This window comes from Cheilinus undulatus, linkage group 17 (genome assembly GCF_018320785.1).
Source record: "Cheilinus undulatus linkage group 17, ASM1832078v1, whole genome shotgun sequence".
NCBI classification, from domain to species: domain Eukaryota; kingdom Metazoa; phylum Chordata; class Actinopteri; order Labriformes; family Labridae; genus Cheilinus; species Cheilinus undulatus.
In genome coordinates this window covers 32444682-32463302 of record NC_054881.1, presented here as the reverse complement: position 1 = coordinate 32463302, position 18621 = coordinate 32444682, and the positions used below count along the sequence as shown (strand labels likewise).

Genomic DNA, 18621 nt, shown 5'->3' with positions numbered 1-18621 from the left:
CGACATTGCAAACATTACAGACTGAGCAACATTTCATAAATAAAATAGAGAAAAAGGTCAGAGGTCTAACCCGGGATTAAATCATGTATAGGCCTGTTCTAGAAGTAGTTACACGAACAGTTCGTCAACTGTAGCTAAAGCTAACATAGCTACACTAGCTACATAATTCACATTACTACATAAGCCAATGTAGCTAAGCTAGCTTAAGCAATGTAAGCATTAGCAAATGCAGCTGAAGCTAACATAGCCACGTAGAGAGAGACATGTAGCTTTAGCAAAAGACTCTAAAGCTTAGCTTTAGCCATGTTTGCAATGTTAGTTAAGTAGCTACTTAAGCTACTAGTTACGCAGCTAACATAGCTGTGTTAGCTACAGGTGGTCCACTCCAGTCTGAGCCCCCTCTCCCTCACTGATTCCTGAGGCATAAAACCCCCCCAAAAAAATCTTACAAAATGATTTTGCTATTAAATAGGTTGATTACAATATTGTTTAATTAGCCAAAAACAAGCAAAGTATTTTTTTCAGCTTCAATTCGCACATACAAAGAGGTACAATGCAAAGTAAAATGAAAACAAGGATTCTTTATATGTTCTTTGACTGTTTATTTTTTCAGGATCCATTGCTGATGTGATGTTTAAAGTGTTAAAGATTATTTACTCTGAGATGACAGGAAGGTTGGGAAGGACACTGGTCCAGAATTTGACATAAGGCATTCTCAGCTGTTGTCTCACATAGTCCTTGTCTGTATCAGCGTTGATTTCCAGGTAATAATGGTTGATGGTGAATTCAGGCCAGGTAGCGGGCACGTTCTCTCCTTCATTGGGGTTCCTGTTGACATGACCAGAGAAAACAGAAATGAATTAAAGCACATTTTCTATTCCAGCATGTGATTGACTTTTTCACTTTTTTTTTTTTAAATTTCTGTGATGACCGTGTCTGTAGAGTTATACCCAGTTTTGGCGAAGTTGGTCCAGTAATTCATCATGTAGCGGGAGACAGTACGGTGGCTTGGCCAGTACCCCAGCGGCGTGGTGAAAGGCTTTCCGAAGACATACTGCAGGTCATCAGCGTGGTCGGCTCCCATCCAGCTGGGGTAGGGTCTGCCGATGCCGCCCATACGGTTGGGCTCAGAGAAGAGGTAGGAGTAGGTGCGTCCCGTTCTTTGGTCGGACATGGAAGAAAAAAATGATGTTTCAATGAATACATCAAGGAAGATGAGAAAAATAGCAGACATAGCGACTGTTTGTTCAAGAAGAAGATCTTATTCTCACGTGGCGTGTGTAGCGTGAAGATAGAGGGCAGCCTGGGTGGGAACCAGGAAGATGTAGTCTGTTCCAATTTCTACAATGGTTCTCTTGATGGTCTCCTTGTTAGGATTTGCACTCCAGGTTGCGGTGTATGTGTCGTAGGCATTGTCTAAAGCAAGAGGACCATAGTCCTTCACATATGAGTACAGGAGCCTCTTCACATCCCCGCTGTAACCAGGTAAGAAGTACAGTATGTAGAAAATTAATATTCCTAAGGATTTGTTTCAGGTTTTGAACGCGTCATAGTGAAATGAGAAGGCTTTACTCACACAGGTGTGTCCACCAGGTGAGAGTTGATTGAAGGAACATCCAAACCAGTGAAGATGTGTCCATCCATGTCGTTGACTCCAGCGATGTAGTCGATCTCAGCAGCGTTGTGGAACAGGTTATGAGGCATATCAGGCAGGAAGTCGCCATCCACCACAGGAGACAGGAGCAGGTTGTTCACAATTGGATCTGATAGAAGAAAACATTATCAGATGGTTACAAAATTTATTTTTAAAGTGCTTTATATTTGTTTACAGACTTTCAGTTACTACAACTGCACTGCTGCTACCACCGCTTTCTCCTCAAATGATGCTGATTGGTCCAGTCATTCTCACAATGTCATCAATAACCATGTAAACATGATTGAGTGGCGTTCACTTCTTACTATCAGGTGAGCTAACAATGCTGAGACTGCCAGCCAGGGTGAGAGCCTCAGGATCTGCCAACTTCAGACAGGCAGCCATCGAGTCATCAGTGGGGCAGTTGACCTTCAGGGCGATCTGTGAAGATGGTCTGAATTATGTTTCTTGTTTTCTGCTTTTTAATCGTGTAGATCTTTAAATTCTAGTATGGCATCTTTAAAAAGCATAATCTCTGGTAAGGAGTCAGAGAGGCTGTTATGCACCTCCTCAGCATATTTCCGGGGGTTTTTGTTGATGGCCCATGGGCAGGTAGCGACCCCGCTCTGGGAGATGGCTCTCCTGATCATTCCTTTGTTGTGGGGAGTGATAGTCTGTAGACAGAAACAAAACATAAGGAAGATTTTGTTTTTTGGTTCCACACATGAAATCTGATTGAACCAAAGGCCTCAATGAGTGCTGATGCAGTGTACAAGATCGCTGTAACTTTTAGCTCCACTCCACTTCAGCTGTATTTATATTTATGAATTATTACCAAAGAGTCTTTAGGTCAATCAACCATTGCTGACTGAAGTTTTACCCTTTTATTGATTTTATAAACCAATCATGGTTAATATAATATATATATTTTTGTCAAAAACCTATATTATTGCTATTGTACAGTGGCAAGAGAAAGTATATTCTTTGGCTGTCTGGTGTGACCAGCTCTCTTGAGGTCATTCCCCAGTGTCTCTATTGGATTCAGGTCTGGACTCTGTCTGGGCCACTCCAAAAGGTGAAATGTCTTTTATTTATAATTTTATTTTTGCCATGCTGTTGTAGATTTACTTTGATATTTAGGGCCATAGTCCTGCTTCATTACCAAGCTTCCTCTGAGCTTCATGTGGTGGACAGCCCACCCTGACATTATCTGATAGGATACCTGGATAAACTTGGGAATTAATTTTCCATTCAATGATAGCAAAGCAGCCCCAGATCATGATCCTGCTTCCATCGTACTCGATGTTCCCATGTTGATATGCGGTACCTTTTTTATGCCATATGTAGTGATCATGTTCTTCCCAAACAATCCAACCTAAGTTTAATCAGTCCACAAAATATTTTCCCAGTAGCGCTCTAGAGTGTCAAGGAGCTCCTTGGCAAACTTCCGGCAAGGAGTGATGGGCTTTTTGTCCTGCCATGGAGCCATGCCTGATCAATCTTTAGCATATGGTAGACTCATGAACAGAGATGTTGATTGTTCCAATGATTCCTTTAAGCCTTTAGCGGTTTCTCTAGGGTTATTTTTCCCCTTTCTGAGCATTCTGCGTTGTGCCCTTAGAGTCAGCCTGGCTGTGTGCACTCTTCTAGGGAGAGTAGCCACAATACTGTATCATCTTTGTAGACAGTTTGTCTAACTGTGGAAAGATGAATACCTGCAGTCTTTGAGATAACATTGGAACCTCTTCCTGTCTTATTCAACTCAACGATTCTTGATCTAAGGCCTGCTGAGATCTCTTTTTTTTGTGAGGCAGTACACATCAGCAGATGCTTCTTGTGAAGAAAAAAAACTCTAGAAGTTTGAGAGTTTTAATAAGTCACAGTAGCTCTACACCTGGCTTAAATCTCATATAATTGATTGGACTTCAGATGTGCTAACTCCTGACTCCAATTAGGTCTTTATGGAGTCATTAGCCTAAGGGTTCTTTCCACTGCATTTATTGCAATTGCTAGAGTATTTAATTTACCCCCTACTTTTACTAGCCCTCCAGAGCTGCTGAGCAGCATCCCCACAGCATGATGCTGCCATCACCATCCGTCAAAGTGAGGATGGTGTGTTTGTGGTGATTTGCTGTGTTTTGTGTCTGCCAAACATAGAGTCTTATCTGATGGCCAAAAAGCAGAATTTTGGTCAAGATTTAGTATGAATTTTCCTCAACAGTGGCTTTCTCTTTGCCACTCTCCCATAAAGCTTTGACTGGTGAAGAACCCATTCAACAGTTATATGCGGAGTCTCTCCCATCTGAAGCTTGTAACTCCTTTAGAGTAATCACAGGTGCCTTTGTGGCCCCTCTTACTAGTCTCTTTCTTGCTCAGTCACTCAGTTTATGAGAACCGCCTGATCTAGGCAGATTTACACATGTGCCATATTCCATTCATTTCTTAATGATGGATTTAACTGAACTAATGTTCCGTGCCTTGGAAAGTTTTGGTATCCATCACCTGACTTTTACTTTTCAATAACCTTTTCTCTGAGCCGTTTGCAGTGTTCATTTTTCTTCATGGTGTAATGGTCGCCAGGAACACCGATTAACCAGTGACCAAAACTTTGGGAAACAGTTTGATCGAGAAGTAATAAAAGTCAAACACCTGCCAGAATCTCAGCATTTGTATGACTAATATCATGTCTACCATCTATCCTCTCACACAAAGGGCTAGACACCTAAATGAAGAGTTTGTCACCTGGAAGCTGACACTAGCTCCACCTGCTGACTCTCCAAAGAGGGTGATATTGTCAGGGTCTCCTCCAAATGAACGGATGTTCCTGTGCACCCACGCAATGGCAGCCTGCTGGTCCCAGAGCCCATAGTTTCCTGATAAGGAATGACAGCAGTGATAAGTTATGTTCTGGGAAATTTGTTGTGGGGGAAACATGCTCTACACCCTGTTAAGTTTGTTCAAATGTGTGAGAAAATAAACCTGCATCTACCAGGCATCTCAGAGTCCCCAGTGCTCAGAAAGCCCAGAGTTCCCACACGGTATCCCAGTGTCACCACAATGACATTTCCTCTGTCTGAGATCTCCTGCCCATCATACAGGTAGTTATCCAGGAAGTTAGCACCCATGGAGCCTCCAGCCAGGAAGCCTCCTCCATAGATCCAGACCATGACAGGCAGACCTGAGGATACTAAAGAGCAGGGACAAGCTGAATTTCAGATCTTGTATGTGAAAGAAACTATAAAGGCCTCCTGCTGCATTACCTGAGCTGCCGTGAGGAACCCAGATGTTGAGGTATAGACAGTCCTCGGTGCCTCTGGTGTCACTCATGAGGAGGTTCACCTGCATGCATCTGTTCCTGAACTCAGTGGCCCTCAGGACACCTGGTGACAGACATACAGAGCAGAAGTTACAGCTGATCTCTATGTATGTAAGGTAAAATAAGTGACTGCATCAATATTAACACCCTTTAAAATGGTTGACCTAATTCAACAGAGGTTCGGTCGATTGGTGCTAGCAGTCTGACAATTAGTGAATGGGAATCACCTGAGTGTAGTGAATGTGTCTCAGGTGATAGTAGTATAAAGACACCTGTGTCTGGAAGGTCCAGTCACTGGTTATCAGTGTTCATGGCAACCATTACACCATGAAAACAAAAGAGCACTCAAACCATTCCAGAGAAAAGGTGATTGAAAAGTTTAAGACAGGGAATGGATACAAAAAAATGTTCAAGACACTGAACATACCCTGGAGTTCAGATAGTCCATCATCAAGAAATGTAAGGAATATGGCACATGTATAAATCTGCTTAGATCAAGGTACCTCACGTACTGAGTGACCGTGCAAGGAGACTAGTGAGAGAGGCCACCAAGACTCCTATGATGACTGAAGGAGTTAGAAGCTTCAGCAGCTAAGATGGGAGAGACTCAGCCCTGTCTTTTTTATTGTAAGACTTCACTGGAGCTTACTTACAGGGTTTCATAATTGATCTAACAGCTGATGCTGTAACTTGGCCTTTATTTACCTGTGCACCAAAGTAAAAAGAAGTTTTTGTTTTGAACTCAGTGAATCTCTGTGATCGCTGCTGATTCATCTTTGTCATCGGTCTATTAGGAAAATCAGTAAATAGTTGAATCAGTCTTCTCACCATCCCAGCCAGGGTGACGCTGTGGTTTCTGGAACCTCTGAGGGACGTCAGCAAAGGGAATCCCCCTGAAGACATCCATGGAACGAAACAACCCAAGACGGATTTTCTCGCCCTCCACCATCCCTCCCTCTGTGTGAACCGTCCCGAGCTTGAGAGAATAAGGACAAGAGCATGCAGAATTATCTTGAAGTGGTAGCACACTGAAACATTACATTTTATTACACCAGTAAATAAAGCTTAGAGCATTTTAATTTAGATAGAATGAGAATTCTTCAATCAGTCAAGTAACACTTATTTGATGAATTGTTTAAATAAATACATTAAAGAATAATCAAAAAAACATTGGTTAGAAATACACACAGACACATAAAGCTTTTCTGGAATTCAAAATATCTATTTTATACAAAATGAGGAAAAAAACACACAATTTCATAATCAATTATTCCAGACGAATTCAAAAAGACTGGGAATCTAAAAGTTTTGTTTTCAATTTTTTTTTATTAACACATTTAAGTGACTGTGAGGGGCTTTATAACAGGTATGTAACATTTTAAATTACAAATGATGCAAGTATATCAAGAAGGCTCACAGTGGTAAAAGCCTCACCTCATATGCACATTTGCACTCACTAATCTACTCACTGCACTTATTACTAATTTAATCTATTTACTGTACTCAAATGCTGTACATAATGAATCTATAAACTGTACTTCAAATACCAGAAGAAGACTCATTGTGGTAAAATGCCTCACCTCATAAGCATATATACACTTATCTATCTACTATTGTACTTTTAACTATTTGATTCTATTTATTATACTCAAATACTGTAATTAATCTATTCACTGTAACTCAAATACAGCAAGAAGGCTCACTGTGGTCAAATTCCTTACTGCATATATACACTAATTTATCTACTTACCATCCTAATTACTAATCTATTCCATATAACTCAAATAGCATAAGAAGGCTTGCTGTGGTAAAACATCTCACCTCATAAGTATATTTGCACTAATTTATCTATTATCTCACCAATAACTTATTTAATCTATTTACCATACTAAAATTTTGTAAGTATCTAATCTATTAACTGTAACTCAAATGCCGTTAGAAGGCTCTCTGTAGTAAAATGTCTTACCTCATATGCACACTTTTTACAAATCAACTATCTTAAATCATCTTGTTTACCTTTGGTAAATCTGCCCACATCCTTTTTACTCGGGTCCTGTTGAGTCAGCATTCTTGTACCTTTTGCACATCTTGCAACCATGTCAATACACACAGACTTGCAGATATAAGAAATAATGCCTGCAAGAGCCTGTGGACATTTACATTTTTTTTATGTTTTCAGTTAATTTATTTTTCATATTAAATGTTTAATTCCTGTACATTGAGAATCACGATATATATTCCTTGCTGTGTAAGCATACTTTGCAATTAAGCTGATTCTGATTCTGATCAGTGGTTCTCAACCAGTGGGTCAGGACTCAAAAGTGGTTCATAGAGCTGTTTTCAGTACATATTGTTTTACTCAATTTTGCCATTGTAACAAGCAAATTTTTTTATTTTATAAAGATCTCTATTTATCTCAGTATTGTGGGATAATTATCTTGGGCACTGCCAAAACTGTCGTTAGTCATTTTTCTACTTCAAGTATTTGCACTTAAGACACTTGAAATAAGGACTGATAAGATTTTTTTTTTTTTGTCTAAAAACACTATTTATACATATACAACAGAAGAGATAAATAGATCTGTTCCTCACAGGAGTTTTAGAGATATCAAACAAACAACTTTACAATCTGCGGATCTTATGTGTGTGACACTTACGGAGGCCGCAGAGACCGTCTCCAGAAACACAGCTACAGCTACCAATATTTCCAGCTTCCCCATTGTGCCTGTGGAAACAAGGTTGATCGTAGTGCACACTTTTATAAGGCAGACCCCTCCCCTAAACAACACCTGAGCAGTGTGCAGTCTGCGGGCCTGCTTTTCCCACTGTTACATAATCTTTACCCACCTAGTGTCCCCAATACTCTCCTGTTTGACACTGATGATGAAGTCAGGTGTGACCGACTTAAAACGCTCGGTGTTACGTGCAGTGGACGTTTGGCACAAGTTGCACATCTTATCAGTAGTGATTGGACTGTAGCCAAAACGTCAATAGGAGTAAAATTCCCTTTGATAAAACTTTAAAGACTCCGTCTGTCCTTGAATTTTTACTCACAAACAAGTGTACTTGGACCTGTCATTGTAAAAACATTTTACTTTTTGAATATTAAAAGAGGAATAACGTATTATTTTAATTTATTATTTATTTTTTATTAATTATTTATTTATTTTAATAGATAAGCACATTTATTTGATTAATTTATACTTCCAATGCTGTAAGTTTGTCTTTTTGTTTGAAGTTTTTACGTCAAGCTTTAATTGGCTTCAAGAAAGTTACCTGGCTAAGAGAAAAAATTGTTTTTTCTGTAGGTTATTTTTAAATATGCAGTCCTTTGTCATGAAAGCAGCCTCAGCTCAGTTGACACAGCTGGGAAACAGGACCTAAAGTCTCACAGTACCAGCCAATCCCAAAGACAACACTTGCTTTGAGTGTATATTTCCATAACACTTCAAATCGGGACTTCACAAAACACTTGCATCTGTAATGACAAATATAAATAAATAAAAAGAGAAAATGGCAAATGATAGTAGGCATTTGCTCCTTCAAAAGGAAAACCAGAAGGACCTGGCTGAGATTTTGGATTAGCAGTAGTTGGACTTTCTGACATGTTTTTTTTTAGGTTTTACGTTGTTAATACTGTTCTCTCTGGGCTCTATTTTCCAAAGAACTATCCCAATACAGTGCCTATAAAAAGTATTGACCCCCTTGGATGTTTTACCATTTAACTGAGTTTATAAGTCAATCATGGTCAATAAAACTTGGCTTTTTTTGTCCATTCAACGATTCACTGTTGGACTGATGTCTGGGCTTTGACTCGGCCATTCCAGAACTTCTACATTGATGTCTTTGAACCATTTCTCTTTAGCTTTTGCTGTATGCTTCAGCTCATTCTCTTACTGACAGTAAATCTTCTTTCAACCTGTAGTTTTTTTGCAGGATATTCCCACATTTATTTCATCCTCTTCCTTCTCAAGTCTTCCAGGTCTGGCTGCCTGGAAGCATCCCCACAGCATGATGCTGCCACCACCATGCTTCACAGTGGGGATGGTGTGTTTCCTATCCATTTCTTGATGATGGAATTAGATAAAATCTGGGGGATGTTCAGTACCTGAATATTTTTGCAGTCACTTATTGTACTTTATATATTTTAAGTAAACTGCCATAACTTTGTAGAAATCTGTTTCACTTTGACATTAATTAGTTTTTTTTGTACCTTTTTGGTCAGAAAAGCCAAATTGTATTGGCTGTGACTGATTTATAAATTCAATAAAAGGATAAAACTTCCAACAGGGGATTACTTTTTATAAGCACTGTATCTGTTAATATCCTAATTGGCCAACTGATACATCAAACAGGAACTAATCCTGTGTATACCCCATGAATATTAGTCAGGGATTTCAGGTTTTACTGAGAAAACTTAATTAAAAAGGTAATTTACACACAATCTACAAGAAATATTTAGAATTTTATTTACATTTACCACAAAATTGTTTTTCAGACTATCACCTTTGAAAAAAACTGCAATATACACTAGAGATGCCACATGTAATTAATGAATCAGCAGTGATCCTACAGTAGGATACTTGTTGCATTGCTTCTTGGGACATTTCTGTACTGCTCTGTTGAACAATTGAGTAAAAGCATAGTTAAATTTATAAGGATTCTTTCATCAGGTTACACTGCCACCTGTTGGAGGTCCTAGTGCACTACAAGGCTCAGTAGAGTGACCAACCGCTAAACCAGCTGCTATATCAAACCAGAAAATATAATCAGTATCCTTCAGTCTCAGTCAGATGAACTGTGCCTGTATCAGCAAAGGAAAAATCGTAATTGGAGCATCCCTAATTTAAGTACAAACAGTCTACAAATGTCCTTCTCATGTTAGATATAATCCAGCATTTCTGTCTCCATCTCATTTTCACTCCCCTCAGACGGCTGAAACTCATCATCATCATCATCTTCATCATCCTCCTTCTCATCGTCCTGCAGCTCCTCCTCTGAGTCTGCATTTGGAGGTTTTCTGTTTATGCCTTTAAGTCTGCGTTTCTTTGGGAGTTCTGGCATTGCTGAGAGAGAGAAATAACAACAAGCATCACAGTTACCACACTTTCCAGCACAGGGTTCTGGTGTTAGAATCAAAACTGCTCTTATTCATCCTGCTCCACATACCTTATCAGAGAGAAAACTTGCTCTACTTTTCCACTTAATCAAGCCAACAAGGCATGATGGGCACTAACAATAATGGCTGGGTAATGATTGACTTATTTAATCAATGCCGTCTCACCCAGGTCGACCCAGATTGATACCACGATAGATTGTTACACAACTAAAACATGTATTTTCCTTACGTGGTTTCTGTGCTTTGATGAACTTCTTGATCATGCCTGAGATCAGGTCCCTCAGCTTGTCCGTGGTCCCAACCGGACACCAGCCATCTCGCTCGTCACACACTTCATTACCTTTCTTCTGAATCACCTGTTTGATACTGGAGAGATAGAAAATGCTTTGTTACACCAGAGTTAATTTTGACATCCCTTTTTGAATTTAGTCTCAGCATTTGGGCTTTAGCTAAATTTTTGAAATTTTAACCATTATAGTTGACAAAAACTCTGAAACACTTCCATCAAATAAAAAAAAAAGGTCCTTATATTTTGTTCTTAAATCAGGTTTATTCTTTTTATGTTATAATGCAGCCTGATGCTACAGCTGAAAAAAATATCATTTTTATTCTCATTAATCTACACTTAGTGCCCCATCATGAAAAAGTGAAAACAGAATTTTAGAAAATTTTTCAAATTTATTAAAAATTAAAAAAAAACTACGCAGAAATCTCAAGGCGAAAAAAAAAACTGTATTCTGAAGTCTCTATTTTCAGCAAATAAGTCTGAAAAAGAACTCAACAGTCAAATTCATCCCTTAAAATCTAAAAAAAAGGTAGAATAACCCATGGTCTCATGTTACATGTATTTCAGACTGAAGACATGTTATATACCTTTCCACATCCAAGTCACACAGCTGGTAAAACATCTGTCTGTGTGGAGGCAGCATGCCTTCTTTGAAAATGTAAGCCGACTCCTGTGGTGATAAAACAGAAATCAGTGGGTATCACAGCACCAATCATAAATTCCTCAAAAAACAGAAAACAACTCTTTCGTTCACACAAATTCAGGGTTCCAATCTTAGAAAAATGGATAGAGATGTAGATAACATTTTAGCAAACATGACTAATAAAGAAACATGGGGATGCACAGCTCACGGAAATTTCTATTCCTAGTATTTCAGCTTGATGCTAATACATAAAGGAAATTGCCGTTAATAGGCTAAGGAATTTAGCATCACGTCACAGTAATTTTACCTTAAGAGATATATATTTTGCCTGACAATACGAGGTAAAATAGACCATTTAACTGATCGTTTACCTAGCAGTTTTAAGGAAAATATTGTTCCTGAAGGTATGGAGGGTTTCTTTTTTTGCAACTGTACAGTCTGCAACACTACAGTTGTGTCATATGACACTTCTGCACTAATCCTTTGTTATTTAACGGAGGTCAGCAAAAAGCTTCTGGATACACTATCACCACAGGCTTGCATTCATACTGCACTCAAGCCAGGATCTGTTAAAAATAACTATTCAAAAATGATGTCCTACTCTTTATAAATTCTCTAAGTAAATGGTAACAGCCATTATACAAACATTTTTTATGAGCATTACAGACCTTCAGCTGGTACGATATTGGTGCTTGATCTCGACTGCTGCTTGGACCCTCGTGAGCTGAAAGTTTTGTCACACTCGCTACATGAGGACCTGAAAAATAACAATCATGATGGCTGATTTGATTAAAAGTCCACTGGCAAAACTAGAGTGCTGACATTAAAATATTAAAGTTTACTAAGAGCTAGCTGATGTTAGCAACACAGCTAACAAGTCATTCATCTTTCTGATCTGCTAAGATTTCTTCACAAGTTGGTTAAAATTATAATGTTCACACAGCTTGAGAGGCAGCTTCTCTTGCACTTGATAAGGAAAATATCTATTCCCTGACTCACCTGCTTTGTTGAAAGTGATAGGCAGACTGTAGTAAAGAGCACTCCTCTTGGCTTTAACTGGCATGTCGGATGATGAATACCCTGAGAGGAGGGGGGGAAAGGAACCAGTAGTCAGAGTCAGACAGACCAAGGTCTTGGGTTCAGTTTAATAAGAATCAAAATGACCAATGTGTGAGACATTACTGAAATAATGCTAAGGAATATTAGAAACACCATACATTGGCTCTAAAAGTGCCATCCCCTAGAGATGTCCTACCCTTTAATTGAATTTATAAATCTATCATCATTACAATTTGGCTATTTGACTAAAATTATGTTAAGTGAAAACAGATTTCTACAAAGCAATGTTGATTACATAAATGTATTTAATGTAAAACAGGTGACTACCTAAATATTAACCCCCTTTAAAGTGGCTGACCTAATTCAACAGAGGTCCAGTCAATCGGTGCAAATAATCTCCCAATTAGTGAAGTGGGGATCACCTGAGTGCAGTGAATATGTCTCAAGTGATTGTAGTATAAAGACACTTGTGTCTGGAACATCCAGTCACTGGTTAATCAGTATGCATTGCTACCATTACACCATGAAGACAAAGGAACACTCAAAGCAACTCAGAGATAAGGTGACTGAAAAGTGCAAGTTTAAGAAGGAATAAAGCACACATAGATCAGGCTGTCCTCACAAACTGAGTGAGGGTGCAAGAAAGAGACTAGAGAGGGAGGCCACCAAGACACCTATGACTACTCTGAAGAAGCTACTCTCGATGAAAGTTCACCAAAAGGCATGTGGGAGACTGCATGGTCAAGTGAAAGAAAGTTCTTTGATCTGGTGAGACCATAATAGTGCTTTTTGGCCATCAGACAAGACGCTATGTTTGGTGCACACTAAACACTGCAAACTGCTACAAAGACACCATCCCCACTGTGAGCACTGTGGTGGCAGCATCATGCTGTTGGGATGCTTCTCAGCAGCTGGTTCTGGAGGGCCTGAAGAGGTAGGGAGTGAATTCATTGTTGCAAAATAAAGGAAACTCCTGGAGGACAATCTTATTCAGTCTGCAAGAGCTATATGGCTTGGGAGAAGATTTATTTTCCAGTGAGACAATGACCTGAAGCATACAGCGAACACTACACAGAAATGGTTTAAAGATGGGAAGGTAAATTTCTGTGTCTAAGTCAAAGCCTAGACCTCAATCCAACAGAGAATTTGTGGCTAGATTATATTGACGAAATCAATAAAAGGGTTAAACATCCAAGGGGGTCAATTCTTTTCCTAGGCACTGTTTATTCACTATTTCAACAAAAGAATTTACCTTGAATAAATTGCTTCCACTCTCATGCATTCTGCTGTCATTATATGAGCACTTAATTTTTATAGATTTTTGATTTAAGTACCCTGCATTTCTCTGAACAGAGCTCACTAAAAATCCATTAACTAAAATACATTTCTACTTCTGCTTTGCTACAGATTTTTACCATGTTTGGTGCTGCAGCGGATCCTGAAGTCCAGTAGCTGGTATTTCTTTGCCTCCTTGTCCTTCCTGGGGTCATAGCCAAGCCTCACCCACAGACTTCTCCACGGTCCTGTCACCTATTAAAGTAAATCTGATATTTAAGTCACATTTGTGCAGAAATAACAGCTACTTCTCCAAATTCACTTACCAGCAATTGATTTTTTTTGTCTTACATGGAAGTGGTTACTTTTTAAAGCAAAGAAAAACTTAAAAACCGGTGATAAAATCCTAGCTCAGAATCTACTTTTGAATGAACTCCTGTAAAATATTGCATTGAAATATTTTGATTTCTGCTTTATTTTTACTTGAGCTTCACTCATTAAAATATGTCTGTATGTCATGAGGGAATATTTTTCTTTTACCAGAAATTTTTTGTACCAGGTACACTGTGTCCCCTCAGCTTACCATGTAGTAGGCGCAGACGGGCAGCAGCAGTTTCAGTTTCTCAGGGTGGATGCTGATGTTGGCCTTGATTGCATTCCGTGACCAGATGGGCCGGCTCTCAAACATCTACGCACACAAAGTTTGGTTTGAGATAAGATAGCCACAAAAAGAAGTCATACATGTTACATTATGTGACACAATCATAATGTCAATATTTTTTAATACTGTGAGGTAGGAAAATTGTTTCACCACTAAAAGATTGTTTTTTATCTTTAGATGGTTTTCATAGTGTTGTAGATGCACTAATTATCACAGTGAAAGTTAGAATCGCCTGATGTGAAAAGAAGAGGCATGATGGGATCCACATTAAACTAATTATTTTTAGATAAAAAGGAAATTTCTAGGAGTGAGATCTGCTGATACCACGAGACGTTGTGTTTTGTTAAAGCAGTTGTTATTCTGAAGTGCATTCAGTAAGTATTCAGACCCCCTTTACTTAAATCAATTTTATGTTGCAGCCAGATGCTACAGTTAAAAAAATATGTTCTCATTAATCTTCACTCAGTACCCCAAAATGACAAAATGAAGACAGAATTTAGGATTTTCAAGTTAATCAAAAATAAAAAACTGATCTGACATAAGTATTCACATCCTTTACAACAACACTTGAGATTGAGCTCAGGTGCTTCCCATTTCTCTGATCATTGCTGGGATGTTTCTACACCTTGAATGGAGTCCGTCTGTGGTAAATTAAACTGACTAGACATGATTTAGAAAGGCACACACCCCTCTATGAAAGGCCTCACAGCTGGCAATGCATATCAGAGAAAAAACCAAGCCATAAGGTCAAAGGAACTGCCTGCAGAGCTCAGAGACAGGACTGCTGTAAGGTACAGATCTGGGTAAGGCTACAAAAAAGTTGTGGTGATCTGAAGTTTCAGAAGGATAACCATCACTGCAGCCCTCCACTGATCTGGGCTTTATAGGAGAAAGGCTAGACTGAAGCTTCTCCTCAGAGCAGAATGCATGAAAGCCCACTTGGCTTTTCCTTTCCTTTTCGCAAACTCCATGTGGGCTTTCAAATTTTTAATTTTTATCACAGGTGGACTCCAATAACGGTGTAGAAACATCTCAGCAAAGTGCCAAGAGAGACAGTAGGAACCACAGATAAATTTCAAATGTTGCTGCAAAGGGTCTGACTACTTCCATAAAAGTGATTTTTCAGTTTTACATCATCAATTCATTTTCAATGGGTTGTTTTAAGTACTGATTTGTTTTAAATGAAAATTCTGTAATAATGATCAGTCCCCCATCAATCAGGGTGAAAAAAAACAAACACAAAGTATACACAAATATTCAAAACATAAGCTTTAAGTGAAAACTCACAGCAGGTGAACTGTGCTGTGCTAAGTCCAGTTTGTCTGAACAGTAAAAGTTCTCTAAGCATGGTACACTTCTCTGGCCCTACCATGGATGAAAGAGGCATGCTCATGCATATGCACAAGCACAGGTGCATAATGTTTACATGACCTATAATCAATGTGACCGTTCCTCCTCTCTGCAATCCTTTTAAAGGTCACATATTATGCAAAATACAATTTTTGAGGCTCTACTAGCAAAAATATGTGCCCCTGGCCTATCCACAATACACCCAAGAGTCAGAAAAATCCATTCCCTCCTTCTGAAAATGTGTGCTGAATCAAGCCGTTCTCAGATTTTCCCCTCATGATGTCATGTGGGGAGTTAGCCCCCCCCCCCCAAGGTTTGGTTGGCCCTCCCTGCTGGGATAAAAGTACTGCCCTCCTCTCCTGATCCTCCTCTGAGCTACCAGCCACATCCATTTCCTGAGATGGGCGGAGTCAGACAGCTCAGTAATATTTAAAGCTAGTCACAGAAACACTTTATTCTGAACAGGCTGAAAAAGAGGGTATTTAGACATGCAAATGCAATACTAGAGTGTTTTTTCAGCAACAAACTTCACAGGCATGTTTTGGGGACCAATATAAACTAATATATAAACTAATATAAACTTCTCTTAAAGGGGGTAAATATGTCTACATTCATTTTTATATGTTGAACCTTAAATTACAATTAATTTGGAAGAGCCTCCAGACTTGTCTTTTGTAAGCAATATGGTTCTTCCTTTAATTACACATTCCTTTACAATATAATAGTGACTATAACAACAGAAGTGTCTGTTGACCACAGCAGTACCTGTTTGATTTGTTGTTCCACCTGCTTGTCATGCTCCTTCACACAGACTCGTGCCCAGTTCTTCCTGGCTGCCTCCAGGCTCTCAGTGGGTACTGTGTGATCATTAAAACTCAGGAAAATAGCGTTGTGGGGCCTGCGATTTCGATTCAAACCAATAACGTTTGACCTGCTGATGGGCATTGTGCTGAAAACAGAAAGGAAAGACATTGAAATATTATAAATAGAATCCAAGAATCACAGGACAAAAACTACTCCAAATATATGTCAAAGCTGTGAGGGCAACAGAGTTAGCCACATTTTTCCAACAGTTATTCCACTGACTTCTGAAAGACATCTGGTCGGTAGTAATAATCCACAGGACTGTCGAGGCGTGAGAAGGCAGCTGGTGGTAGAAAGTAAGGCATGGGCTTCTCAAAGAACTCTTGATTCTCTGATTTGCGAAGGATGATTTTGTCATACAAAGACATGTCTTTTCCTTCTTCTGAATGCCTGGCCAGATACTGAAAGTCTGCCATCCCTGCAAAAAAAAAAAAAAAAAAAAAAAAGGACGAGAAGAGCGAGTAAGTATTGTATTATTCTTCTTGTCTCAAAAAAGGTAAAATATAAGACAAATCAACAAAATATCAGTTCGAATTTGTGAACAGAAAACTCGACATCTCAAAGAGATGTAGGGAGCAGCACTGTATATTAAGATGTGGAGGATAAACAGCACAATAATGAAATATTATCCAGATCATCTAAATGTTCTTTTAACATTATGACCTAACCTTGAAATTTGTATGTCGTTCCGATAACTCCAACAACTTCCATGTGGATCTCAGCATCCTTCGGGTCGTTTTTTCTAACCCGTCGCCGCACTCTGAGGAGCAGGTTGCTCGATGGAAAGCGGTTTCCACACAGGGAGTGGCAGAAGGGGTCCTTAGGGCGGTAACGCATCTCAAGACGTCTGTTCGGGTGTTTGAAAGTCTACAGGAGATAAAGACAAGTGTGAGGTTAGAGCAGTCAGGCTCCAGCTGTGGAGGTGAAGATGTGTCAAAGACACTAACAATAGCATTTAATCAAATTCAATCAATGTCAGGCATTTCCATCACAGCATGGAAGTTCGAAATGTGCGGTGTGCATCCACACTCATGTTTTGCTTATCTGAAATTAACCTTGCATTACAATTAAACATGGAAATTTTAAAACAATTTGTCAAAAAACATTATATTGTAACAGTCATATTTTAACCAGCTCATGGCACTGTTGAAGGATGAGATATGTCTCAATATTTTAAACACAGAAACGACCTGACATAGGCCAATGTCACATAGATACCTTTATAATAAGATAATATGATATATCACAATTTCGCAATACTATGCAATATCGATTTTTTTCTCCCACCCCTACATTATAAGCCAGCTGATACAGGACAACACATGTCAATACGGGAAAAATCACCAAAAAATAAGAAAACAATCCTAACATCTAAATGTCGGTATGTGAACTACAGTTTACTTTGCTATTACGGTCTAGTTTGAATTTACAGGCTGTCAAAATGATAGTAAGCCTGTTACAATGTATTAAGATTTGCTTTGCTTACTTTTGACACTGTTTTTTCACCCCCCAGAGTATCCAGCATCCTCTCCACACTGGTCACCATGGCTGGATACTCCACACAAATCAGTTTGATATCCTTCATCTCCACGGTGGAAGAACTGCCGGGTACGTCCGCGTTTTCCGTCGGACTGGAGAGAGTGAGCTCTTTCAGAGTAAACTCCAGCTTCAACTCCCTGGGTTCTGCCATATTGTTTCTTTAACTGTGATACTGAAGCGCCTATCGTTTGATATAACCGAATGAAATCTACACATCACCAACTGCTAAAGCAGCGTGAGCCTGGTCCGTCTGCAAAACAATACCGTGCGGACACTCTTCAACACATATATGGTTCCGCGGTGATCTAATGACCGGTCTAATGGATTTAAGCGAGACCGTCTTTTTTAATCGAACGGGCCTGTTTTTATACACTTAAGTGTTTGAAGTGTATGAAAGCTCAGCATTTTCTTTGAATGGGAATTCATTTGTACTAAAAATTATGTCCAATATTAAAGAAACTACCTAACATTTCTGTTAAAAAATTCTTAAACACATTATAAAGTTTTCTATAAAAAATGCCACAGTTTTTGAATATATTCCTCATATTATTCAGTAAAAAATCATCATAAAAATGTCCCCTAAAATTCCATTTAAATTCCTGAAAAATATTTTTAAAATTCCTCAAAACATACAAATTATATTCCTCAAGATTCTGTGAAACTGACTCAGTATTCCCCCAAACATCCCAACAAATTTTCTGAAATTTCCATAAAATTTCAAAGGATACCACAGCTCCAAATTCCAAATCAAATTCCTCAAATTAAAAAAATTAAAATTGAAAAATTAATTCCCCAAGTTTCCATAAGAATACCTTAAATTTTGCAGCAAATTATCCCGCTCAAAACAAAATGAAAATCTTCAAGAATTACTGATAA

The 18621-nt window shown here is 38.8% G+C and overlaps 2 protein-coding genes across 2 annotated transcripts; both read right to left on the bottom strand.

The window, feature by feature from the left end:
* Positions 1-587: 587 nt before the first annotated feature.
* On the bottom strand, positions 588-7905 carry LOC121525295 (bile salt-activated lipase-like). Its single transcript, XM_041811198.1, has 11 exons — positions 7607-7905; positions 5778-5925; positions 4894-5013; positions 4623-4820; positions 4376-4506; positions 2200-2307; positions 1960-2074; positions 1577-1763; positions 1272-1475; positions 951-1160; positions 588-828 (listed from the first exon to the last, which is right to left on the bottom strand). The coding sequence occupies exons 1-11, from the start codon at positions 7667-7669 to the stop codon at positions 654-656; spliced, it is 1659 nt and encodes a 552-aa protein (XP_041667132.1). The 5' UTR covers positions 7670-7905; the 3' UTR covers positions 588-653.
* A 1490-nt stretch (positions 7906-9395) lies between these two features.
* gtf3c5 (general transcription factor IIIC, polypeptide 5) lies at positions 9396-18012 on the bottom strand. The gene is made up of 11 exons (XM_041810281.1): positions 17693-18012; positions 16875-17073; positions 16429-16624; positions 16108-16291; positions 13915-14019; positions 13472-13586; positions 11997-12077; positions 11666-11754; positions 10942-11024; positions 10298-10434; positions 9396-10015 (listed from the first exon to the last, which is right to left on the bottom strand). Exons 1-11 carry the CDS (start codon positions 17894-17896, stop codon positions 9831-9833), a joined length of 1578 nt encoding a protein of 525 aa, XP_041666215.1. The 5' UTR covers positions 17897-18012; the 3' UTR covers positions 9396-9830.
* Positions 18013-18621: the final 609 nt, after the last annotated feature.